The sequence below is a fragment of the Podarcis gaigeae genome (assembly GCF_964106915.1).
Source record: "Podarcis gaigeae genome assembly, chromosome: 11".
Taxonomy (NCBI): Eukaryota; Metazoa; Chordata; class Lepidosauria; order Squamata; family Lacertidae; genus Podarcis; species Podarcis gaigeae.
Window position 1 is genome coordinate 38,009,561 of NC_139687.1, and position 27,795 is coordinate 38,037,355.

The following is a 27,795-nucleotide window of genomic DNA, read 5'->3' on the forward strand; positions in this document are numbered from 1 at the left end:
TTCTCAGTACAGGTACTACTTCCTTTCAATAAGAAGTGTTTGAGGTTGGTGACATTTAACAATGGCTGCATTTAAAGTAAACCAGCCATGACTGCAAGAACTACACTTAAGAGATTGCAAACAAACAACCTTCAAATCGTCTGCCTTTTAACCTGCACCAATAGTCAGTCCTGTTTTAACTTCTAAACTTATGGAATAACACTGCAGAGGTGAAGCTGACCAGTTGAAGAAGTCAGATGGAGAAAGGAACACACATACACAATAAATCCATGCTGGGATGGGAACTTTACAGTGACAGAAATGCTAGTCAAAATATAGTAGGAAAATTCATGTTTCATGATAGGAGGAAATTTCTGTCCTCTGGCAACATTCTTCAGCAAATGGGAAGGGCAAAGAAAGATTTGTAGCAAGTTTGAATTTTGACACACGCAGATGTTGAAGTGAGAGTTTCCACTGAAGTTTACTAACGCTGAAGCATTCTGACGGCTGTTCTTCTTTCTAAGAAACTGACACAGCCTTAGCCATTGTGTTTTTTTGCCTTATGAGTTTTTTTTCCTCCAAAGTGAATGAATGAATGAATTTATTAATACAGTCACAGACCAGCATCAACACACACAATATCACAGATCATAAAAAAATATCAGAAATACAAGGGACAATATGCTTCTCCAAAGTGTGATGTTGGTATATTTGTTTACAAACAGGGAATACAAAAGACATTATTACTCTCCAGGACTCCACGCCGTTCAAAGTAAACCCAAACACTGCCTTGGCTTCTCACACCTGAGGGAAGCAGGGCCCCCGTAAGGCAGCCTTTCCCAACCTAATGTTCTCCAGATGTTGCTGGACTACAAATCCCATTATCCCTGACCATTCATTGGTGGGTTTGATGGGAAATGCAGCCCAAAACATCTGGAGGGCACCAGGTTGGGGAAAAGCTTGTTTAATGCTCCCAAGCAGTCCCAACCTGTGGATCAACTACTCACATCAAGGACAGAGTTTTTGCTACCTGTTCGAAAACATTTCACGTTTCTAGGGCTTTTTCAAATTTGTCTTTAGGTAATACATATTCATTTCAATATAGCTCAACAGCCAGTTATGAGGTGGCAAGCTGTTCAAGCTTCATTAGTATTTTAATAAACCAAGTAGCCACAATTCAAGCAGCATGTGACTGTATTATTATTATTATTATTATTATTATTATTATTATTACTACTACTACTACTACTACTACTACTATTACTATTTCTGGACCTTGGGTATAATTCCAGCATCATTGGAAGCAAGCACATGAGTATTGTGCAAGACTAAGCATGACCTGATATGGCTCCTGACATTTAGGTCTGCCATTTGCAATTCAAAAATGTGAAGCTCAAAAGGGGTGGTATCCGAATGACCAGGCACACAACAAAGTTATATTCTAGCCCCATGCCACCATATGCATACCTTTTCTTTCAATGGCTTCCACTAACTTGATAAGAAGAGGAGCTGCCTTTTCAGGTGGTGAAAACTGCTCTGAAAGATCTGGAAGTGTAAAAGCTGTAAAGGAAAAGAGAAAAAATAAATATTTTTTTTTAAAAAAAATGAAGCAGCTGAGGTACAGTTAAGAGTTCATGAAAAGCCTGAGATGTAATGCAGCTGGTTAAATTTTAAACACTGAACAAATTCCCTTTATCAGCTGGCAAAGTCTAGGCAAACAGTTTTCTCGTCAGCTCAGCCCTTGCGTATTAGAACCATACATAATCACTTAGTTAAAAAGAAGAAGAAGTTTGAGTCCCAAATAATTCAGGACATATTCAGCATAGTTTCAGTAGAAATTCTGCTGGCCTAGAATGAAACTTCAGAAACACATGCTACACCCTTTGCTATTTTGAACCACTTATCACTACAACATGAATTTTCTCATGCAATAATAAATAATATGCACCCTTATATTTCTATAACTCTTTCACTGCAAAGGGCTCAAGTCATGCTGCATCAATGCACACCCATTTCTGAGAAACATAAATAAAAGAAAGGTCATGAACCTTATCCAGATCTGTGTCTAGCCCATGTGTGATAGCCATGCACAAGTGTTTTAGTGGATGGGAAGAGCAACCATGTCACAGAAGTGCTTAGGGGATCACTGTGCCACTATCAACTTCTTGCAAAAAAAGAAGAAGCAGCAGCAACCTTATATTGAATGCTATCCCTGCCAGCATGGCATATTTCCATGGCTAGCTAAAACAAAGTATAAGAGCAGTGATGGACCCTGCTGGGTGAAAGATGGTCCAGAGCTTTGCAATGGCTGCCATAAACAATGAAAACATGCACCCAAATATGCTGGGGATGTAATAAATGGGAAAGTTGCTGTACGGTGGTTCATGGAAAGTGCATAGTAGTTTGAAACAAGCATCCAGTTTTGTGACCATGGACACACCAAAATGGCAACTGGAGCTCTTCATTGGAGCAACCTTTTGAGATGAAGGAAGCCTGTTGGGCATGGCAACGCAGAGTTCTGTACCACAGGGCACCACTGGAATGTGACCATTTAGCAATGATGCAGCATCAGAGCCACACCACTTCTGCTGCTGAGGGGGAGGCATTCTGGTGCGCAGCACTGCTGCTCATCTTCCCCTCCCCAGGCGGAGAAGCAAAGCGAGTGGCAACAGTTGGAGGAGCGCCCAGGCTCCTGCAGAGTTTGGTGAGAACTGGGACATGGCAGGTGTGGTAATTCCCGTTTCACCTCAGGTGGCAAAACAGGACAGGCCACCCCATGCAGAATTGCACCCGTATTCCATTCTGGGTCCATTTGCACTGCGAAGTCCAGATGGGAGATGCAGAGGCGCCAGTGTTCATTGCTCCTCATCAAGTTCCTGAGGCCTTTCTGTCCTTAAAAGACACTTGCACCTGCTTTTCCTCGCACTGCATATACAGCATAACCAATACTCAAACTCACTTGACCCCACCACCCACTTTTCTGTCGCTACAAAGGCTCTTTAAGGGCAGTATGCTTGCTTCCCTCACAACCTGTAATCTCCCTGAAAAGACACGTGCAGCCTCCCCAAGGAAAAAGGTTCAGAACGGAGGTGCACTTGACTGGTGACAGGCACAGGGAAGTCTGTGTTGTCATCGAGTCCACATCATAGCACTTGTTTCGCCCTTCCTTTAAAGTTGCATACAGTGGTACCTTGGGTTACATACGCTTCAGGTTACAGATGCTTCAGGTTACATACTCCGCTAACCCAGAAATAGTACCTCAGGTTAAGAACTTTGCTTCAGGATGAGAACAGAAAACGTGCAGCAATGGCACAGCAGCAGCAGGAGGCCCCATTAGCTAAAGTGGTGTTTCAGGTTAAGAACAGTTTCAGGTTAAGTACGGACCTCCGGAACAAATTAAGAGGTACCACTGTATTTGATGAGCCTCCTCCTACTCTTTTCTTCCCCTGTCCTCCACAGGCTGCACAGATGCATGAACACATATGTCCGCGCGCGCGCACACACACACACACAGACACTAGTGTTCCATACAAAATGCCCGCATGTTTCTCTATGTCAACATGTGCTCTGCACAACTGTAGAACTCCTGTGCACTTCAAAACAGAACACAGCCGAATGTGCAAAATCTATACAACCTTCTTATAATAAAATGCAATGGAACAGAAAGCTCTGGACTTGACCAGCTGGGGGAGCTACGCACCTTCTTTCTTTTTGCCCCCCCCCCCTGTGATTTCTACAAGAACTATTTAAAATACCACATTTTTTAAAGGATCAGAAACTTCCTCTTAACAGTAGTTCTTTGAATATGTCACAATTACTAGGAAATCCACAGTACAAGAATCTGAAGAAGATTTCCTTGAAGTGCTCTTTGTGAAATGTGTCCAGCAGAAGAATGAACTCTGTGAAAAGAACATTCACTCCCATCCTAGCATGGTGGAGCCAGCAGTAGTTTATCTCGCATTTGTCAACAAGCAATCATGTTATAAAAGTTTAGAAGAAGCTCTGCCAATTTTGGGGAAACTGATCACTGTGAAAGATATCCATGCACAAAGCACCTTGCTGTATTTTTTAAAGTACTTGTACTTTTATACCTACATAAGTGTTCAATCACTGTGCCTTTTTCAAATGCATGCATGCATGGCCATGTATATGTCGGTTTTCTGCACAAAAATATCTGCATCGAAAATAGCTGTGCACAAAGCAGTTCTGAGGGAGGCACGCAGCAGAACGAAAAATTCAGCTCACTGCCTTCTCTCTCTTACTCCCTCTAGCGGTTTCTGTAAGGAAAACAAATTGCATTTTCCACCCGCCCACCACAATTCCTTTGAGCCTAGTTCTCCCATCCTAGATCAGAAGTAAATTAGGAATGCTGTATCAAGTATTTTGATGTTTTAGAAGAGAGGCTTATCTTGTCTTGTCTTATCTTTTGCAGTTAGAAAAATAAGCTGCTGCGGAGCTATAAATGCTCTTGCAATCAATTGGGTTTGCTACATAAAATATAATTTTGAGGGCTGAAACATGCCCTATCCTATGCACATTTCCAATGGGGCTTACCCCCATGTAGACAAATCAGTTAAAACTGCCTGAAAATCTACCACTACCACCCATTAATCAGTGTTCGAAACTCCCATTGTTCTAGGCGCATTTTGCGACAGGGAATTCCATGTGCGCGAGCAGTTTCTGAGACCATGTGAAAAATGAACGTAATATTTTAGCTGCAGTTCATTCATTTTCAGCTCTGTATTCTTGTTATAAAAAAGCGCACCTAGACATTGCATTGTTGTGCCCATAACCTAGGTTTAAGGTGCCATTTAGCTCCTAGCTCTCGTATCTCAGTTTCTAACACTGCCATTAATTGAGCAGCGTTTAAAACATATGTAAGCTGGAAATGGCCACTAGAACAGGTATTCTCCGTGCTCTCTCAGAAAAGAGAGAATGACTCTCCTAAGTTAAAATAAAAAAGGTGGAACAGGAAAAATAATCTAGTATGGTATATAACTACTTCACAACTGTTTTTACATATGCAAATTTAACTGATTAATCATAGGTAAATCAACCAATATCATAAAGTTAAAAAAGATTTGTTTAATTGGGTGACAGCCCTGATTCTCTGAAGCCAAATACCACCTCATTGATTCAAACAAACTGCCAATCGAAATTAGTTAAATTCTATATAAACTGATGGGGAGGGGAACCCCTTAACTTTGTAATGTGATGAAGTGATGAGTGAGCAAAGCATATCACCAACAATCCTGACACAACGACACTCTCTTAATAGTAGTGGGTTTCGTAGCTCTTGTAGCCGTGAGCTGCTCTGTTCTGCGATGCTCCTGTATAAAATTCCCATACCATTATACTGCAATTGGTACTTTCGACAGTAAACTTTCCACCTTTGGCACAAAACTGAAAATTACAGTCATTTAGGGTTTTTTTAAAAAATAAAAAAGACCTCAGGAAACAGTTGTCTGCCAAACTAAACACTTTACAACATTCTTAGAACTAAGTACCATTTTACAAGATTTACACAGAAGGAAGCCAGGTTTGTTCGTGGTGCTTTAATTTTTTATATATATATTTTTTAAAAGAAAGCTGACATGCTACAGCAACAAAACGGAATGGAAGCAAGTATTCCAGCTACCACTGCCAAAACAAGCTCTGAATATGGATTAGTGGTAATACGGCAGAGGACTGAACATGTATCAAAAGGATTATGGCAAGAAAGAAGCCCCCACCCCACCCCTCTCAACACACAATTTTTCAATGGACACAGAGAAATAATGAAACTTGACAAGCAGCCTGCAATCTGTACCTGACTTCAAAACTATCTTCTGCTTTGATGTGTGCTTCACAGCACAAAGGTTTGGAGAGCCAAGTCCACTCTTAAGAATCTGGGCAACTTTGCAGATCCCTTTGCTACAATCCAGTATCAATTTTTCACTTAAAGTAATCATTTTAACGTTCACGTTAAGACAAAGTGTACCCTTCGGGTTTTATTTTGAAGCCCGCTGCCCCAGGTGTTTAAAAGTTGCCGGGGGTTTGTCTTAAAAGAGCCTTCTTCCCTGGTCATTAGGCATTGATCCCAGGTTAAAAGGAGGTTTCTGATGACATGCAAGAAATGCTGGATTTTCCACTCCTTCTATTTTTACCTTGCCACCGGCCGTAACCAATCAGACGAAACAGAAGCCGAGATTCCCTCCAATCCAAAAGCTCTCCCCCCTCTTGTTAATAGAGACATGCCTGAACAGCATTTAGCAACAGCAACGTGTGTGAGCAGACGACACATACCTTGCAACTGAGCACTGCCAACATAGCTATGAGCTGCAAGACGAAACCAGCACACAGCTGCACTTTTTTTGCAGGAGTTCTCAGTAAAAAGAGATTTTCAGAGTTATTACCTGGCAAAGACCTATGGAAAGTTAAAGCTGGAAGATTGGCTCTGCAAGCCTCTGAGCCAAACCTTTCATTACTGCTAGAGGAAGCATGAAAGTGGGTAGAACCAAAATTATAACCTAACCTGCCCTTTAAAATGTAATAAGATACACTATTGAAAAAGCTGGGGGGGGGGAGGGGACACACCTCATTTACTAGAAGGTATCCAGGAGACTATGGTCTAACATTAGTTAAAATCTGAGTAATTTTACCTTTTCTCCTAGATTTTCTCAGCACCGGGTCCAATGAAGGCCTAATGGCTACAGCAGTTCCAAGCCGGCATAGATCACAGCACATTTCTGCCTGCCTCCTTCAACTTCCAACACCAGCAATGTGGATACAATGGTGACTGTCACCCCAGCGTGGCCTGCTGTTGCCTTGTCACAGTCTGAATTGCTCTGTTGGTATTTTATGAGGCGGTCCAAAGGCGGAGATTGTAGAGTCACAGAGTTGTAGAGTTGGAAAGGACCACAAGGGTCATATTTTCCAAACCCGTGCAATGCAGGAATCTTCCGTCCAACATGAGGCTCAAACTCATGACCCCGGGATTAAGACTTTCATGCTCCACCAACTGATGGAGGCGTATGTAGGTGGCTGGATCCCTTTATTTATGCTCAGTGTGAGTTTCACATGTACTCAACCACAGATTAATTCCTTGCCATGCTTTATTTGCAGTTTTTGAAAAAATTGCACTCAAATTATTCACACTTTCTGCTAAAATGTATGTTTCATATGCTTTTCACTGCACTTCCCCCTTAAATACATACTATTGCATTTTTAATTCTGTGAAGTATGCATTTTGTGCGAATATTTTGAGCAGAAATAGCACCACGAAATTCTGAGAACTGTGTAATCTGAATGACAGCTGCATTTTAATCCACATTTCTCTCCTGGAGTGGAAAATCAAAACGTGGACCAATGAATTTCTCTTCCTTCCTTATCACAAGGATTGGTGTTGGTATTCTCTTATCTTTTTAAACTTTAAAATGAAGCCACAGTTTAGCGACAGAACAACAGCAGCCCAACTGCTACTGTGGGGTGCACTCATGTAGAGTGATGTTGTGTTGTTAGGAGCACATTGTATGAAAACAAGATGGTTGCCTCCCCATGGGGTGACCACAGATGACCTCAAAAACAATTAGTAAGTAATATAGTCGCCCCCACCTGGATTCCAGACCACTTCTGCCCTGTCCCCCAAATGTTCAAGAACTCACCCCCATATTTTATCTGTTCCAAGGACTAGTGCAGAGCTTTCCAAACTGTATGTCATGACACATTAGTGCAGGCTTCCTCAACCTCGGCCCTCCAGATGTTTTTGGCCTACAACTCCCATGATCCCTAGCTAGCAGGACCAGTGGTCAGGGATGATGGGAATTGTAGTCTCAAAATATCTGAAGGGCCGAGGTTGAAGAAGCCTGCATTAGTGTGTTGGCTGTAGTGTGTAGGTGTGTTGGGCGAACACCCCCGTCCTGCTCCTGTGGCTGGAAAGGGGTTAGTTTAATCTCCAGTTTGATAGTAAAACTTAATTACTGTGTCGCAAAATGATGCATGTCTAAAAAGTGTGTCAGCAGCATGAAAAGTTTGGAAAGCTCTGGTCTAGTGAGATGGGAGGGTTGGGTGTGCGCAGTGGTGCAACAACTGTTCATTTGGATGGCACCTGTTCCAAAGAATTGCTTTCTAAGCAACATAATGTAAATATTTATATTTGTAAAAATTATGCATTTATATTTCGCACATTATATCATTTTAAGCTGCTTTAATAAGGTGTATACGCCATCTGTGGTATGAATATGTGTTGTGAGCACCTCCATACCCTCAAAAAGAAAATGCAGCTTTAAAACTTTAGGAAGAGCTTGCATGGGGAAATACTGCTTGCCAACAACTTACCAAAGCCTTCATCCAAAAAACTTGATTATAAAGTAAGTTGGACATACACTCTCACAACAGGCTAATTCAATCTCAGCCCACTACCCAGAAAGCTCTCATTTACCAGTATTAACATTATTAACAAAATAAAAAATGATATGCTAGAAAATGTCTTCCCTCTCCCTTCAGCACAACAACGCAAGGGGTTCCTATAATACAAAACAAAACTGGCTTAGAATCACACTAACAAGATGCATCTCCCCAAATTGCTGGTTCTGAGCCAACATTTTGCAATAATAGGCCATGGTGCTTCTTTATTAAAGTTTAATTATTATAACAAGGGCTGTAAATTGTATGTCAGTGCTCAATTTAATATGTAGCAAAGCCATGCTATCTCGTGTTAAAAGGAAGCGATATTGTCTGTGTGGGAGGGAGGAGTTTGGACATTATGTTCTATCAGATTAGGCTTCGGTAACTTTATGAATTATGAGCTGTCATCCTCTTTTTCATCTGCCACAGAATATACTTCTTGGAACTGGGAACTATAAATAAGACAGCAGATGTTTTTAGTTGGCTCCAACTGGAACTCTTTAAAAAAAAAAATGCCTGTAGTTAAATCGTCCTGTTATATTCTACTCCCCTCTACGGGCTGCTTTTGAAGCACACACTATTTTATAAAAGCCACAACACCTTTTTCAACCTGCCCTCTGTTTAGAAATGCCATGTTCAGTGTAGAACTGTTAGTTCAAGGTGCTGACAAAACTTTAGTGGCACTGGAGCAACAGTTTAGCTCAGGGGTCTGCAACCTTTAAGACAGAAAGAGCCACTTGGACCCATTTCCGAGGGAAAAAACTGGGAGCCGCAAAACCATTGCGACATTTAAAACAAATATAACACTGCATATATTGTTTCTTACCTTAATGTCCGATCTGACAGCGGGAGGGAAGGTGACGTCGGGACGGTGCGTGACTAACGCACGCACCGCCCCCATGCGACGTCACAGCCAGTACAGTGCCCGCCACAGTGGGGAGTGTCGGGGCGCACAATGCGCTTCCTCCCCTCGCTAGTATCCGCCCTGGAGCCGCGGCAAAGGTGTAAAAGAGCCACATGCGGCTCTGGAGCCGCGGGTTGCAGACCCCTGTTTTAGCTTGTAAGACCCTTAGAGCTGGGAACTATCTTCTTTTTGCTTGTGCTACTGTAGAAAAACACCGTGTAAAGCAATAGCATGCTGTGGAAGTAATAATAATAATAATAATAATAATAATAATAATACACACTTAATATTTTTCCTTGTTGAACAGCAACTATAGAAATGCATTTTCTAATTACACTAAAATTAGATTTCTTTCCGCAGGGCCTGTAAGACAGAGTTGTTCCGCCTGGCCTTTGGCTTGGAGCCAATTTGATTCCCTCCCTCTCTTTCTTTTTTCTTTTCCTTTCTCCTCCTGCGAGGAGGCTACATTTTAATATTTTAATGTTTCAACATTTTAATGTTGTATTTTAATTTTGTTTTTAAGTTGTAATCATTCAACTTGTTTTTATTATTGCTTGTAAGCCGCTCTGAGCCTGGCCTTGGCTGGGGAGGGCGGGGTATAAATAAATAATAATAATAATAATTATTATTATTATTATTATTATTATTATTATTATTATAATAAAAACAATGCAGGACATTGGCAAGATCCGCGACCTGCTTTATCTCTCTCACACTCTTTTAGCCTGATGGCCCTAGCAGTACCCAATGTAGACTGTCTGTTAGTCCTGCTTTACAAAGGGCAGTCTTCTTTTTGAAGGAGTCCTCTGTTTTGACCTAGTCTGGTTTCAAGACAAATAACCCTAAAACAGGGGCATGGAAATTACTGCACGGACAGTAGTCTGAGCAGCCACATAGGTCACCTGGACACAGGGTTCCACCTCCCCCCTCCCAATATTGAGATGTATTGGCTTTCTATTTAAATTATAGTCCAAATTTTAAAATTGGCACCAGTGCTTATAGGAAGGAACACAGGGCTCTGTGGCTCAATATAGCATCATACACTGACTGGCAGTGGCTTTGCAGGGTTTCAGTTTGAGGACATTCTTGTCCTACTTGGAGGTGGCCTGCGATTTTCTGCAAGCAAAGCACATGCTCTTGTCTTTTGTCCTCTTTTTTTGGGTGATGTGTAAGTGGTCATTGTAACATAATTCATTTACTTATTTCATTTATAACTGGCATTTAGAGCTACAGTCCTACATGTTCTCTCCAAGTTTTATCTTCACTGAGGGGTAGCCTGAGAGATTGACTGTGGGTTACTTTTGGCCAGTAAAATATGTAATATCTTGCCAGTTTGGTACCCAAGTGAGACATGCAAAAGATATTTTACCTGAACCCTGCAAAGGCCAATCTTGCCGTGACCTGTACAGTGGTAGCTCGAGTTACAGACGCTTCAGGTTACAGACTCCGCTAACCCAGAAATAGTACCTCGGGTTAAGAACTTTGCTTCAGGATGAGAACAGAAAACGTGCAGCAATGGCACAGCAGCAGGAGGAGGCCCCATTAGCTAAAGTGGTGCTTCAGGTTAAGAACAGTTTCAGGTTAAGAACAGACCTCCGGAACGAATTAAGTTCTTAACTAGAGGTACCACGGTATTGCATTGTGTTAAAAAGGGAGCAAGTACCATGTAATGTTGGTAAATCTTTGCCAAAAGAAGAATGAATTTTCAGTGCCTAGAGAGCAGTTAACAACAACATTAGCAGTAACCCACCCGCCCCCACAACACTTTGCATGCAGAAGTTCCCGTGTTTAACTCCAGGTATCCCATTGTATGGCTGGAAGGACTCCTGGCTGAAACCCTGAGCTAGATGAGCAAATGGGTTTGACCCGATATAAGGCATCTTTCTATGTTCCTAAGTTCATTAGAGATGGGCAGCACCAGTTACAGGGCCAAAGTTCTCAAAATACTTAGAAGGGATACCATCAAGGGGAGGAAATGCAGAGCAGAAAAATCTACTGGAAACAACGTAACGTAAGAGTTAAGTGATCTTATAACTGTGAGATTGGTTTGAAGTTAGTCTTCACCTCAGGGTGTCAGTATTTTCCACAAAAACCTTAGATCAGTCTCCTGCACAACAGCAGGCCATTATGCTATAAGCAGCATTATGCTGCAGAGATCTCTTTTAAGTCTCTAGTTATTCCTTAATTATAGGCTAAAACTGATGCTTTAAATTTTTTTATTAAAAAGTAATCCAAGCCTTTTTTCTAATCTGTGCAGTTCTATGAGAGCATTGCATTTACCCCTGAAGTGTTACATTATTTTGTATTTTACCTTTACCTTTTACTACATTGTTTTGTCCAGGAATTAAACAGGTTTTGGCTAATCATGTGACTAGGGGAACAGAAATGGATTTTAAGCGATTTATTTTATAACAGATTGGCTCATTACCACTTATTTTGTCCAAAGTGGGCTTTTATACGAAGAGTTGAAGTCTTATCACCCATTCAAGCAAAAGGAGGCAAGATTCATAATGGTAGCTTTATATTATCAGAAAACATTGACGAAACTTAACTGTAAACATTTATTGTCAATGTACGCATTTGTTCTTGGGTTCCTACTATGTATCCATTTTGTTTGTACTATTAAGCCATTTAGCTGCCTATTTTATCTCTCATACAAGGGAGATGAAGCGAATACTTTTCTTCCAAATTAGCACCTCATATTTAGAAGACGAAATGTTGTGTGTGTGCCTAATTTAATGACATAATGAAGAATTTATTCTACACAGAAAATTGGGTAGGTCACCAACCATGCGCATAAGCATATGCTGTATGCATTTGTGACAATGTCTGGTCTTATTTCATATTGGCACTCTGACAACAAGCTGTCACTCGTAACAGGAGTTAAGACCGTGACATTTCACACTGCTCTGCAGATTCATTTGTCATCTGTTAAGATACCTATGACAAGTTTTGGCAATCATTTTATAGTGAGCTATTTTCAGTCTGGTTTCGTTTTTTTAAAAAGGACAGCTTTGTTTACATCGAAATGATTAAAATCACATAAGCAGGGTGGAGAAACAGTGGTCCTCAAGATGTTGCTGAACTACAACTGCTATCATTTCTGAGTACTGGCCACAGCTGGCTAGGACTGAGGGCAGCTGTAGTTCACCACCATTTGGAGGGTGTCTTAGGTTACCAATAGGGGACAGGGACTAATTCATATAATTGATTTAATGCAGGTTTCTTGCTTGCAATCAAGAAAACCACCCCTTGCCCGTCTGTGAACATCTAACTATCTGGAATTTCAAAATTCTGCCAGTAGGAAAGCTCATCTCTTTTCTAACACAAAAACTAAAGCTGCCAGTATTTAACAATCCCAAGATTTCTAGTATCAGCAAACAGTTCCTTGCATGTTCTGTTTACACAGCATCATACAACATGGCACTATGCCAGACCCACAAGGAAGCCCATGCAATACAGACAGGAGATGTTTAGGCCAGAATGCTCAATGAGGACTTTTTCATTACATAAAGCAGCCCTACTTGTACGGAGAACTTAAGATCTACATACAGTATTTGAATTCTGGTAAACAGGAAATGGTGTGTGTGTGTGTGTGTGTGCGAGAGAGAGAGAGAGAGAGAGAGAGAGAGAGAGACAGAGACAGAGAGAGAGCTGTGTCTCAACTAGGTCTGGTAACCTTTTCTTCTAATAGGCCAGTGCACTTATTCCTAAAATAACTGAAGGCAACACCACCCACAGCACCTGAGCATGTACTTTGCACACGATTTTTTATTACACTGAATCCACACAGGCAGTTAGAACAAGCTGTACCCTAATTAGCCTTTCCCTTGAATCTTACAGCAATGTACAAACCTATGCACCAATTAAAGCTGCTTAAAACTGCGCTGATGTGGCAATTAATCTATTGCGCCTCATATTGCTTTGCTGCAGAAAGAGAAGTAACCCTCGGGGAGTGGATCTTATTTTCTTGTCCACCACATTTTCTTTCCTGTTCCCCGCGTGCTGTTTTGTTTTTTAAAGATACTTAACATTGCAGGCCTCTCCATGTCTACGCATGAGTAAGATCCACTGAGTTTGATGGGGCTTACTCTAAGGTAAGGGCATCTAGGATTTCAGCCAGTCACTTCCCTTATACTGGATGCCTTGGTACTGCTTTCTATCTCTCTAGTATAACAAGCATACTGTGTAAATAGCTATCTTAATTATCTGTAGGAAAGGGTTTACAGTTTGTGTTGTGCAAGCAGTGCTGTCATCAGAGGCCCATACAAAATAACCTGAACACACTGAATGTGCTCTGATAATGGTGGTGGTCTCTGAGCTAGTGCTGGGAGTCACTTGCTGTGGGGCAGATGCCAACAATGGGTAGAGACAGGATCATCTTTCCCCCCACTCAATGGGCTACCAGGAAAGGGCAGGTAGATTGTGTCTTAAAGCAACAGAAAACTCACTTGTGCATTTTAGTCATCAGTTTCCCTACTACGGAGTGACAACAAAGGTACTGCAGCATGGAATTGGGTCAAATGTGGTATCAGGGCCAAACTAAGCATATGCTTAAACACATATCATCTTTGGACCCGTATAGGTGGCATCTGAATTAGGACAAATATTATGCAGGGCTATCTGGTTTGTCATATTTTGTTTTCCAGTTACCCTGTATGCACATATATTCAAACCTATCATAGCAGCATCCAAACACATGATAAAAGCATAGCTTGAAACCATGTGTGAAGTAGCCGTAAACTGCTTACTATAAAGCTCACTGTTAAATTGACAATGGACTCAGTGAGCTGGTCCACATGTAAATGGTGAACCGGCTGCTCATTTGTGTCAACTCCCTCCTCTGTGTGTTGCACCAGAAGGCAGGAAGGGGGGCCCAGAATGTTATGAATTGCCCTGATTATTCTGAGAACCGCCCTGAGATCTATGGGTATAGGGTAGTATACAAATTTAACAGCAACACCACCAGCAGCAGCTTAGCACTGCATGATAACTGGATAGTGAGACCAGCAAATCTAGCTGTTCTGTTACTATTGACATTCTTTATTTTCAAAGCTGCTCAAATACTTAAGAAATATTGAGAACAAAATGCCCGCGCTTTCTAAAAGTTTGAAGAGAAAGATATTCCAGATCTTCTCAACATATTTGACTTAAACGTGTTTTGTTTTTTTTTAAAAAAAGCCACACACACACACACACACACACACACACACACCATATATGCCCAAATCCTGAAGGAATATAATCTTGAGCCCAGTACAATAAATTGGAACCACATTTAATCCTACTTTCCTCCAGTAACATTATAGTTTCCTTACACTATAAACACACTCTACCTCAACATTTGGGCTCTCTGCCCTCCCCCACCCCCAGTGTGCTGTAATCTTGCCAGCAGACAAGCTTTGCTTTTAATAAGTTGATCTGCCAACTTAAACAGCAGTCTCCTAAGGCAATCAAATAATGAAACACATGCGCAAGTGCTTGCATGTAATCTGTCAGAGGTTTACTCACCCTGACACAAATGGTTTCTTCAATATTAGCTGTTATATAAATGTACATTCACAACCCTTAGGTACTCAAAAAGCACACATATGTTCCATCAATCTCTCATTTACCACTCTTCCTTCTCTTCTTCGTTCCTTCCCCTCTTCATTTTCTTTAAGTTTCATGATTTAGCAGAGAGAGAAAGAGATAGAAAAGTCAAAGTACAGAATCTGTACATTGACAGGAATCCAAAGAGAAATAAGACTTCTATCAAAAAAGGCAACAGATGACGTCAATAGGGGCTGGTAGACAGAGGGAGGCAACTTTTCCTCCATGAGCTCCCCAGCTGTTGCTCCCCTCTGTTGCCACACGGTCTGTTCTGGGGCCCCTAACTCTGGTGCAGTGGAAGATGTTACCCATCACCAGTGCTAAAAAGAGATTCAATTGCCAGTCCACTTGGGTTCAGAATGTGGGATGGAGGTGAGGCATTACTTTGTGCTTCACCTCAGGCAGCAAAATGTCTTGGGCGGTTCCTTACTGTTAAGAACTGATTTGTTGCTTTGTCTCTTCTTCCCTTAGAAACCAAAATAGTGAAATAAATAAATAAAACCTTAATTTGCTGTTTCTGTGGAAGTAATTCCCCATACTGAAGAAACAAGGTGTTCCAACTTTAGAAGAGTTCTTCTACAGTAGGTGTGCGGTGAGAAAAATATAAAACAGTCCCTTAAGTTCTTCACAGGTTAAGAGAGGATATAATCCATTCCAGCTCCTTGCTACATATACCAGTATAATACTGTATAGGCATCTGCAAATGCACATTTACTGTCTTTATATATATATATATGCATTTATTTGCTGGTCTGGGCCTTTAAAGTCCCACATGTCCTAGTATTTAAAGGGCTGCTTTCACCCATAGAAACCTGCTCACCAATTTCTTGGTGTCCTGTCTAAGCAAGTAGCTTCTGGAGAGAGGACCTCTTCCATGATAGCACCCAAATTATAGAACTCCCTCCCAAGAAATATTTGGCTTGTGCTTTCTTAGGTGCTGATGCCTTCTGTGTTTGTCCAAGTCTTCAATGGCTTTTACTGATGTTTCAGACTTATTTACTGCTTTGGTCTAGCTTTCACTACTGACCTCACAGTTTTATTTCCTGGTCTAATTTTGCTGTTTAGTGTGGTGGATGTGTTCTTATGATTCCGTATTGTTAAAAATGTAAGCTAGCTTGCAGCTGTTTGGTAAAAGGCAAAATATGAATAACATAAATAAAATGTTTTATGCATTTGCAAAATCAAATTTTGAAGTAATTAAAATTTTTCCTTCAACCACACGAAATCATTCAGAGGTGATTCCACGTGACATTTCTCTACTCATGCTCTGGAAGCTGCCAAGCACATAAAGCTGCCAAGCACATAAAGCTTTCACATGAGTTAAATGTGCACAAGTTGTGATCCTACTGTCAGGAGCTCGTCCTACACTCGAGTAGGACCCTGGTAGAGACACAAACCCAACTGGCATGTTCTCTTCCTCCTGGTCATTCATTCGGGAGCTTCAAAAGCTTTCTTCAGCCCGAACATCACAGTGACCGATGCTAACAGACACTGGCACACTTAGGGATCCACAGAATCTTCACAGCTTGCGTAACAGACCTCAGCAACTCAGCATTTTGGCTAATCTACTTTATTTACATACAAAAACACATGGAGCACTGCAACATGGCTCCCTCTCTCTCTAGCATCAGACGGGGGGGGGGGGGACAATAGTCCCATTTCACGGAACACAGTAACACAAACATCCTGTCTCCTTCACTTCCCTCTCTGTGGAGTCAAAGCATACACCGCCATGTAATAGACAAAAATCCCATGACTGAAATCATGGAGCAGGAATTCTAACACCTACTGCATTCTAACAGTGTTCTTAGATGGAATCTCCCAAAGGTTTGGGATAAACTTTTGTTTTAGATAAAACAAAGTGCTTCTTTGTGCACCACATAGTCAAACTAGGGAATGCGTTCTTCCAGGAAGCAGTGATGGCTGCCAGGTTGGATGGCTTTAAGCAAATTCATGGAGAAGAGCGCTTTCAAAGTTGCTAGAAATCAGGAAGGTGGAGGTGGAAGGGGGAGCGTTTCTTGTGCTCATATTCTGCTCCCTGGTTTCCTACAGCTATCTGGTTGGCCACTGTGAGAACAGGTGTTGGACTGAATGGGCCATTGGCCTGATCCTGAAGGCTGTTCTTATGGCTATAGTGCAACCCCACAGTACTTTCTCAGACAAGATTCCCAGGTTAAACAGGCAATCCCGGATAATCTTCGTTGGTCTGATCCTATTTTCACTCATGTTAATGAGGGATTTGGCTGACGGCCTTGGTAGGAGGAAGATGACAGCTTGCTCTTTCCTGTCTTACTCTGAACAAATATGGAATATTTGAGAACAAAAAGAAAGTTAAACACACCCTTAGCAAAAAATAAATAAAATCTTTTTTTAAAAGCATTTCAGTGGTAGTTATTTACGAAAAAGATAATTCAACCTTGCAGATTAAAAGGGGCAACATGTGCTTTTATTCTGTCCTGATACAAACAGTCAATGAGAAATGCTGAACATCAGGCAAACAGCACAAACTAAAAAAAAAAAAAAAGGTAATTGGTTCCTTCTCTTACCTAAATATAATAAAAAACCTTCTAGTTGTGAGTTTTGGAGGAAACATCTGGAGAAAACCCTAGACCAGCCTATAACTGTCTTCCCCTCTGGTGCTTGTGGGGAGAGTTGCACCAACGTATGTTGGCAAGAATGCTCAAACATCATAGATATTTACACTATCAATTTGGGTCCCTTTTTTTTTCAGTCATTCAAATGGTGGGCATTTAACTTTAACGAACAGCTTATGATGGAACCTTAATTATGGCCAAGCTCATAAAATTTACGAACTTGTCTCCCGCTCCAGAAAAAGAGGGGGGAAAGTGCCACCTCTCCTAAATTGCAAAATCTTCCCTGCCCAGATGCCTGGAGGCAATTCTTCATCACTAGAGGCAAACAGAAAAGTGGCTATTTACAAATCTGGGAGCTGCCAAGAGGCAGTCAGGGTGGAGGCAGTAAGGAGAGCGTGCCAGTAACCGCTGAGAAGTGATGATGGGACCCTGAGTGTGTCAGTCAGAACTATGCAAGCATATAGTTGTCAACCACCTAGCATTCTCCAGTGATGCCAGCAATACACACTGTGGGTTCCTAGCAGTTGCACACTTACATAGTGCTGACTGAGACATCCCCTGAAGTGACCACCTTCCCTCTCCATCTGATTGTTAGGCACAAGATCATGCCTTCTCTCTCAAAGTGGCCTGCAGTGCAGACACAATTCTGACCAGCAAACAGCCTTATTTGCTGAAAGCTGTCTGGAGTGGTCAAACTAGTCTGTAACCGTTTTAAAGGGGTACATTCACTGCAAGGTGCTTTGAAAAATGAGTGAGGACAACTGTCAGTTTATTAACAACAAGGGGTCTTAAAAAGCCCATGGCATGTCTTGCAGCTATTACCATCTCACTGGGTACAAGCCCCAAAATTATTACGCCCCATTAGAATTCATTTCTGGACCACAAATAATTAATAGTAAAGATTTTTGTTAGCATCAGCACAAAAATATATCCCAGAGAGGAAATTGCAAAAATACAGAACTGGTGGCAGTTAAGGGTGGTTTTTTAAAAGCTTGTTTTTTCCTTTCTTTTTTTACCATCACTTTGCAGCATCAGTGCACTTGAGGAGGCCCCTTCCTGGATGAACAGAGGTCCTTTAAAATCTAGATATCTGATTTAAAAACAAGTAGCTCTTGTTATGTACCATTGTATGACTGAACATGCATTCCTCAACACTTTCTCCTACTAACAAGCAATACTCTGAAGCCCATAGAGAGGTCAAGTCTCAGAACTGGATTATGCTAGGAAAAGCCCTCAATAATGCTTTTCATAAAAATGCTTATGCAGGCTAATTATCAGCTAAATTATTCCAGATTTGGAACAGCCGACTGGATTTGAATTGGCAAGAACTCTAAATCTCTTCTATGGTCCATGTTCAAAAGCTTAAAATCAAACAGCAACCATTTCTGAACCTTCTCTCTCTCAAGAGAAGAAATAATCATAATTTATAAAGCAAAGAATAGCCTCCCCCCTTTAAAAAAAGACATGTACTCATGTTGTGACAATAAATTCCATAATTATTGTGGGAGGTTTAGCTTACGTTTATTTGTCCTGAATTTGTGACTGATCAATTCCACTGTATCACTCTTATGTTCTAGTGTTTGGAGAGAGAGTATTTTCTTTCTCATAATTCTCTCCACACTTTTCATAATGATGAGTTATCTTCTTTTACCCCCTAAACTCAGCAGCTGGAACTTCTCAAGCCTTCCTTCATAGGTGATGGTCCACATACAACCCTTCATTCTTTTCTCTCTCTCTCTCACACACAATCGGTTTTCTTGCTATACAATCAGCAGGTGCTGTCAGTGAGCTTTTTGCTATGAACCAAGGATCTCATGAACAATTTCAACCAACTTGGACACCATCAGCATCTCTGTGCAATCAGGAACTTTTGTCTCACAATGCACCACTTTGCATGTGCTTAGGCTGAAGTTGATATGAAGCTGCACAGCCATAATGTCTAGAAATATCTCTTTGCTGTCTGCTTTAGTGTTGGGTTAAAAGCATGAGCTGACCCCAGTTTAAATATTAGCTCAGCCACAAACTTGCTAAGTGGCCTTCAGTACGGTTTCTCAAGTCTTAGCATCTCTTCTCATCTGTAGTATGTGGAAGAATAATATTGGGCTGCCTTGTTGGATTTTTGTTGTTGCAAGGACTGCTAAGATTAAGTATTCAAGTGACTGTTTAAAACTGAAGATTTACAGCCTGATACACAACACTGACAGGAAGCTCTTAATCCACTCCTGGCCCTGTCTGGAATTCACATGTTGTCATTGCTCGCTCACAGTTGAGACCAGGATGCAAGGCCCGCTTCTCTGAGTATCAGTTTCTCTTTCAACAAAAGACAAAAGCACATGTATGGGGATAGCTCTGAGCTGTAGTAATCAGCACCCTGCTTTCTTACACAAAGGAAGAGCTGTCATTCATTCATTTGGGGAGTCCAATTCTACGTCTCTTGCTGCTGGTCAGCAAAGTGTCTTCTCCTTGCTCCAGCAAGTTTAATCAGACTGCTAAACCCCTCAGTACTGTTCTCACTACTAACCGTTACAGCAAGGCATGCAAGTAAAAAAAAGAGACCAGTTTTGACTACGAATTACATGAGCCACAGATGCAAGATAATGAGTTGGGTTTTGCTGCATTTACAGTGCAGGGCAATGATGACTAAATCTCTGCTTTTAACAGAAAGCAATCGCAGTGGCGCAAACTGTGTCGTTCACCTGCTCACCATTCATCATGAGATGTCCTATGATGTTCAGTTTAGCAGGCAAGCAGCTGTGTGAGCTTCTGTACTCATTGCGGCAGTGATTACTTTTGCCTCCAGTGACTTGCACTTTGAGAAAGCAGCATTGTGGGGTTTGCAGCTGGGAGACTCAAATTCAAGAACTGTCTTAGGGTCCACTCTGGGTTTATCCTGAGAAATGCAGTTACAGCCCCATAGATAATAGCGAGTGCAGCGGAGGGACTATCAGCAGAAGATCAGGAAGTTGAAGGCGTCAGTTCCCATCCACCTGCTTATTCTTCTCTGTAAACGCTGCCCCCTGTATTAGGATGATGAACGATTTCCTGCCTTTGCATTGTGAAGGAAAGCTCACGTTCCCATATAATGTCTACCTTGGCTCCTTAAGCCACATTATAACTTCAAGTGAGCCACACCAAAGTCACATCCCTGTGTAAAACACAGCTTAATTTTACTACAAATCTCTAAACATCTTAGGCTTATCTAAGCTTGGCTCCTCCTCTATTCCTCATTCCATTTCATTCTAATATCAGCCATGACTAGCCTCCTAATATTTGTATGTGATACATTCAGTGACGGGGGTGGAAATTTTCCCACTACTAAAATGCATATGCCAGAAAATAGATTAGTAACACAATGAAAAGATTGTATACTATGCAATACTAGTCAAATTACACAGCTCCTGAACTGTATTGTTTCAAGTGAGTCATTCCTAAACACGCATGCATATATGGTAGTACCTTGGTTCTCAAAGTTAATCTATTCCAGGAATCCGTTCGACTCCTGAAACCGTTCAAAAACCAAGGTGTGACTTCTGATTGGCTGCAGGAGCTTCCTGCACTCAAGCGGAAGCCGCGTTGGACATTCGGCTTCCAAAAAACGTTTGCGAACCGGAACACTTACTTCCGGGTTTGCGGCATTTGGGAGCCGATTTGTTCGAGAACCAAGGTACCACTGTATAACAAAGCTAAACACACTGATTTCTAAGCATGCTAAAATTGGCCTAACAAGTCTTTGGTCCCTTCATTCCTTTCCTTAACCAGTTTCTTGAGTTGTGTGTTAAAATATTTACAAGCATTCAGAGAAGAATAATTTCCCAGTAAAGCTTTGAACAAAGCATTTAGTCAACACTAAGGCTGTCATTCTGTTAACATGTGCTGCTGAGCGTAAGGTCAATGGGACTTATTTCTGAGTAGACATATACTGCAGTGCAGGTGTGGTTTACTGACTTTTCAGCAATCAACCACACAGTTCAAATACTTCTTAGGGGGGAAAACTGTGATATGTATGCAGCGTATTAAATCCCAGTGTTGCACTGTGCTTTTAAAGTTTTGTTTGCTAAATAAATGCAAGTCAAACAAACATGCTAACCAACTCCAATCTATTCAGGGCATCAGAAAGTTTGCTGGAAACTCCATTCACTGGATCCGTTCAGACAACAAAAAGGCACAGACAGAAGAGCTCTTGGTCTCTGTCACAGCTGTGGAATTCCCCTCCCCTTGGACGCAAGCCAAAAAAACTAAGCATATTTTTTAGAAGCACTGTAAGACCTTTGTCTGGGCTGGCTTCTGGGGTCAGGGATTAGTCAACATAAGTTTTTTTAAAAAAAATAAAAATAAAAATAAAATATGTTGTGTTTTATCTGATTTTATGTATTGTTATATAGTGCACTATCTTTGTTATAGGGCAGGATGAGAATTTAAAGAATTAGGACATGGCATTTGAATCTTTCTGTTTTGAAATAAAAATTAAAAGCTGGCTGGATTTAATAAAGCAAACCCAACCACTCCTTCAGTACTGTCAGTATAATGCCACAGAATGCATCAGCCATAACCACTGCTAAATACTTAAAGTGCAACACAAATGCCCTTTTCATTCCAGGCTATTAAAATAAGGTAATTCCTCAGATTTCAGCCTTCAGACTGATTTCATGGTAATTCATCATGGACACAAGATTTTAAGCAAGATACACATGCAGAAAGTTTTATGGCCAGCTGCGCTGCAGACATCTGCGTTCTTTCACAAGAAACTGTGTATCTGTAAATGGCATTAAGAAAAGGTTTAAGGGGGCATGGTGGTACAGAATTAATCATTTCTTGGCAAGAAATTAGCAGCTGCAAATGACCACGTTTTGCAAAAAAAAAAACCAAGTCTTCCTTTATAAGTAAACCCCAAGTGAAAGACTGCTAAACCTATAGACTGTGTCAGCAATGCGCATTACCACCAATTAAGTATATCCTTCAATTTTGTATTAGAAGTTGGGTGGGATCGGGGTTTGGGGCTGGTATGCAATTGTCTATTTTAACACAAGCAAGTGACCCTAAAAGTAGACAAGACGACAGGTTTTGGCTTTCTTTTCATTTTAGCAGGAGTTATAATCAGATACACTACTAGGTTGGAACCATTAGATACAATATTTAAATAAGATGTCTGTCTTGGTTGGGTGGGGGACACACACACAAAGACTGGATTTCATTTTGTTACTTTCAATCCATCAATTACTTGTGTGAAATATTTTTGGGACTATGAGTATTTACCAGCAGATGGAGTCAAACAGCAGTCAGAGAAGCTCTGTGGCATTGAGGGGGGAGGGCTTTAGCCTTTTAAAAACAAATAAATCAGTTGTTCAAATGTAACACCAAAAATATGCCAAGCAAACTGATAATTCCATCCCTTTTGTGTGTATATTACTTAAGATTAATAGCTACCTAGAAGTCCTTTGATAAATCAGCCATTTAGCCCTTAAAAACAACAACTAGTGAACAGAAACTTCCTAAACAGGTAGACATTTTAGGAGGCATATTGAAATGTCAATCCATTTTTCAACAGCATTAATGTAAAAGTTGTTCAGAAGGTGTATTACCATGTCCATCTATATCAGAGTTCCCCAAACTTGGGTCTCTTATCTGTTTTTGGACTAAAACTCCCTAGCTAGCAGGACCCACCCTCCCTGTGGAACAGCCCTCCCATCACATGTCAAGGAGGTGAGTAACTATAGAACCTTTAGAAGTCATCTGAAGGCAACCCTGTATAGGGAAGCCTATTAATGTGTGAAGTTTTATTGTCTTTTTATGTGTGCTAGAAGCCACCCAGAGTGGCTGGGGCAGGCAACCCAGTCAGATGGGCAGGGTATAACAACAACAACAACAACAATTGTAATAATTCCTTCCCCTTTTCTTCTTCTCCTTAGGAATAAAACAGCCATATATATTTGTCTGTATGTACACATACACACACACACACACATGCATCCACACATCCCTCTTCCTTGTGGAGTTCAGAATTGTTAGCATGAATACATTAGCCCTCTATAGGGATTAACAGTGTCTAACTATACAGAGGCTGCAGGGTTCAGGAAGTCAGCCCCACGTCCCTCCATCCTGACATTCCTGCATTTATAGTGTTGAATGGGCTTATTATCCCACTTCAGATCTTCCTGCTCAATGTGGGAAGGCGCGGGGTGTAGGGGTGGAGCCAACATGTACATCTTTGTGCCTCCTACACAGGTATTTAGAACACCTGAAGAGAACTATTATCTCCGTGGGCATACATGTTGATATAGCCCATTCTTGGATTTCCTGCACATGTGCAAGACCATGATGTACAAGTCCATGATGGGATACCAAATTCTCAGCTACTTTGTTTGATTGCTATTTTAGAGTACAGGGATCAAGATACATATTGAAATGTGAGTTAGGGCAGGACGTTACTTGTAAATGTCACATGTTTTAAAAGCACCTGGCTTTGCAATATATTTCATGGATATACCAGCACGTTTTGGGAAACCAAGAATTCCAAGAAAGGGAAACATACTGGGGGAGGTATCCAACAAAAAATTGCTCAGAATGGATGCATTGAAACGAAAGGGATTAAGTTAGATCCATTAATTAAGTCCATTAATTTCAACGGGCCTCCTCTGAGCAAAACTTAGTTGAAGACCATCCATACTTCTCCAGTCACCCCAATTCTCTCCCCACCCCCAGTAATGACCAATTATAAACAACACTGTCTACAAAATTTCAAGGGGATGTTCCTGAATTTCATCCGTAAGTTATGGCTATTTGGTTACCAGAGCAGTGTGACAGCCGGTTCCTGTTGGCTAAATTCCTTATGGCTCCAATCTGAAAAGAGAAACCACACCATGTGGGCGAGTAATGTGGTTTCTTCCAAGACCAGCATCCCTGGAAGAAATGATACTGGTATTTGACATAACCACATGGTTTCCCCATATCACATAATTCCTCTTTCTAGATATGACAATAACAGAAAGAGTTCTAAACATGGGGAAGCAGTAGCACCCATCATTAAGATAATGTTAAATTGGTCCTTACTGTCAAGCTGTACTTACATGAGTACACAGAGGTCCTACCCTCAGATAATCACTGGAATTCCCAATAACTACCAGTAATTTTTATTTTAAAAACAGGGGGTTAGAAAGAGGAATTTCATTTTTCTGCAGTAAGGCTAACCACTGTTATTATTTTAAAAAAGTGTTTTGTGGCATCTTAAAGATTAATGCATTTCTTATGTCACATGCTTTTGGTAAGCAAGGTCCCCTTCATCAGATGGGCGAAATGTTATCCTAAATTGCTGTATACATGCAAAGGGAAAGGATTGTAAGCAATGAGGTCAAAGGAACATGAAAGGGAAAGTGCAGACTGATACTTATGTTAAAAGCTTAAATGTACCGGTATGTAGAACCATTCACAAAGCAAAACAGTGCTGAAGATATCAAAGATCCTGGAATGGGTAAGCCAGTTACTAATTTGTTAAGTAATTAGGGTGCTACAAAACTGTTACTTTAACTGCAAAAAGGCTGAGACAAAACTGTTGAAAACAATTATTATTTGTCTTCCACAACCCCTTAAGAATTTCTATGTTATGTAGTCTATGTTATTTAGGCATACATTAAATTGCTTTGGTTAGCATTATATATTTTAAATCCTAGGTTAGCATAGAGAATTAAATTTGAAAAAGAAAAGATTTCTGTTAGCTAATTAAAGCTCAGCCTTCCTCAAACATAGTGCACAAATTTCAATCACATCTGTTGATTTCAGGATATGTATGCTCACAAAGACAAAACACTTGTCTGATTAAGGAAAGAGAAGTGTTCCAAGTATCAAGTTACTAAGTCTGATAAACAAAAGCAGAAACCCCAAATAAAGCTTGTTTTGTTTATGGGAACACATGTTAAAAATAGTTTGGGGGAAAGGTACCATGGTGAATATATCAGTGAGAAACCACAACAGAGGCCTAATCTGTAAACCATACAACTATGTTTTCATTTTCAATTTGACTCCAAGTAGTACAGTAAGAAACATTACTCCTCATGTGCTCCTTCTCCTACTGATGGAGCAGTATGAAAAAGTTAAGCCTGGAAAATATGAACTTGACCAAATACAGTCAAGCAAGCTTTACATCAAGTCTCCTTATAGTCAAAATGCACTCTAATGGGCAGAACAATGGTTTATTATCCTGGGAAGGTTCCTGTTGGTTTGCTGCCCACATTCATTTGGACTGTATAAAAGATTAACCATTTCATTATCCTGGGAACAGAATTTCCACTTTTAATAATTTACACTGTGACTCCAGAAGAGGAAAGGCACCAGTGCTGGTACTTAAGCACCAAATATTCCCCCCCCCCCCCATAAGATCCAAAGGCATTTCTTAATATCTAATATGTAAGGGGAGATTATGTTTTCAACATAAAGCTGTAGGCAGCCATATTGTCATTACTTTGTGGAACACTCACACAGTTGTGAATTATTCCCTCTGTTGTTCTAAAACAGCTCTATTAAACATGCAAGGTGCTTACATTTGCCATGTGTAAGAAAGACAGCAGAAAGCACCATGTTACATGTTTCCACTTTCTCTTCTACTTTGTGGACATTCTGCACAACAGAACCTCAGAGGGAAATTCATTTATGCACATCCTGCTCCCCAGGCAACGTCAAAGGAGATGGATGTACACAGATACATGTGGCCACAGCCATCTCTTGCAATTCAGTTCCATTCCACTTTGCCACCTTCCCATCAGCAAGTACTTTTCTGAATCAAGGTTTAACATTTTACCGTTCTGTACTACTTTGGTATTTTGGTGGGCAGGTGGGATTCAGGGGTCCATGAAAGGTGAAGATGACAAACACTGTTACTCAACAAAAAAACTGATAAAGATTCACGTTACGTGAATTCATTTAAAGTAACAAAAATGATTTCCTAGTAAGTTACTTCTGTTGTCACACACCCACACCCACACATGAGAGCTTGAAGAGAGAACATGAAGGTCTAGAAGTCACCAAGACTAAGGGTTGCATCCAAGTGGCATCTCTCTAATGATGGAAGACTCTCTGATCCATTGGCACATTCCATCAGGAGAAGATGACAGTGAGGCAATTTCCAGTGATTCCCATGCCCCCCTGCAAGTACCAAACCATCACCCATGCTGTTCCAGAGGGTCCTCCCAACTCTCTGGAGCAAATATGGGGGGCATAGACTGTGGGGAGGTGAAAGAATTAGTGAAAACCATCTCCTTCCCAACCTCCTTCTCTTACATGTATATATTTCTTACAAAAAAAAGTTGATTGACCTGGCTTTCAATACCAGTATGCCTCAGAGGACAGCAAAAATACATTTAGGCCCAGACCAAGGAATTTTGCTGTCTGAAGCAAAGGACAAAATGGTGTTTCCCTCAAGCAAAAACTAGCTGGGCCAGCAGGTGAAGCTTACATTAACACTAGTGATAAGATGGCATCGTTCACTGTATCTGAGGCGGCAGGCCACATTTGGGAGCGGGGGGCAGTGGAAGGACTGGAGGAATCTGGAGAGGCAGCCATGGGCCGCTGCAGCAGCATCTGGCACCTGAGATGGTTGCCTCATTCTGCATGATGGTAGGGCTGGCCCCTATTACATTTAAAAACCATGTATTTATCTGAATAAAGTTAGTGTATGTTTTCTTATATATTAAGCTATATTAGCAGAACTGGCACATGAATACAACCCAACAGTAGCAGTGATATTTCATTTCCATTTACAGCCGCAAGTAATATTTTCAGTGATATGTATGGTTACTACTACCCAGGTGTTATTGAAATAGTTATAATTCATGTATGCAGATCATACATATTGCCAGACTCCCATCAGCCTCAGACAGTGTAGCCAATAATCTTGGGTGATGTGAACTATAGTTCAGTATCCGGAGTACACCATGTTGGTGACAGCTGCTCTAAACTGAGATGTTTATTATCTTAGAATTCCCCTGTCCTATGCGTTAGATGAGCAACAGGCTTTTTTTTGGGGGGGGGGTTACATTCAGGACACCCCTTCCACACTTGTCTTGAAGAGAACCCCTACTTTTTGCAGAGGATTCTGTAGATTTTCAAGAGCACAGCACTGAAGAGTACTAGCCAGATCTCACCCTAGCTGACTTGACAACATGCCCTGAGACTCAAAAGGGTAAAATGTTACAGAGGAAATTCGGTAGCAATGGAAAATGTATCTTTAAAGAAAACTTGTTTGCCGTTACCAACATTCTTACTGAAGTACCACAGGGTTCTCTGGAACACGGTCTGAAGGCAAGTATGCTGAAGTACTTCCCAAAACCATTATGGTTTTTGCTATTTTATGGT

The 27,795-nt window shown here is 41.0% G+C and overlaps 1 protein-coding gene across 3 annotated transcripts in view; it reads right to left on the reverse strand.

Moving 5' to 3' along the window:
• The window catches only part of PIK3R1 (phosphoinositide-3-kinase regulatory subunit 1), a 61,996-nt gene that overhangs the window by 23,668 nt on the left and 10,533 nt on the right, over nt 1-27,795 (reverse strand). For 2 of the 3 annotated variants that reach the window (XM_083703534.1, XM_083703535.1), the window contains exon 3: nt 1,447-1,539. In XM_083703534.1, coding sequence (XP_083559660.1) covers nt 1,447-1,539 — 93 coding nt within the window. Of the gene's footprint in view, nt 1-1,446; nt 1,540-5,788; nt 6,269-27,795 lie in introns of those variants that run through there. The other variant, XM_083703536.1, reaches the window with a different exon arrangement.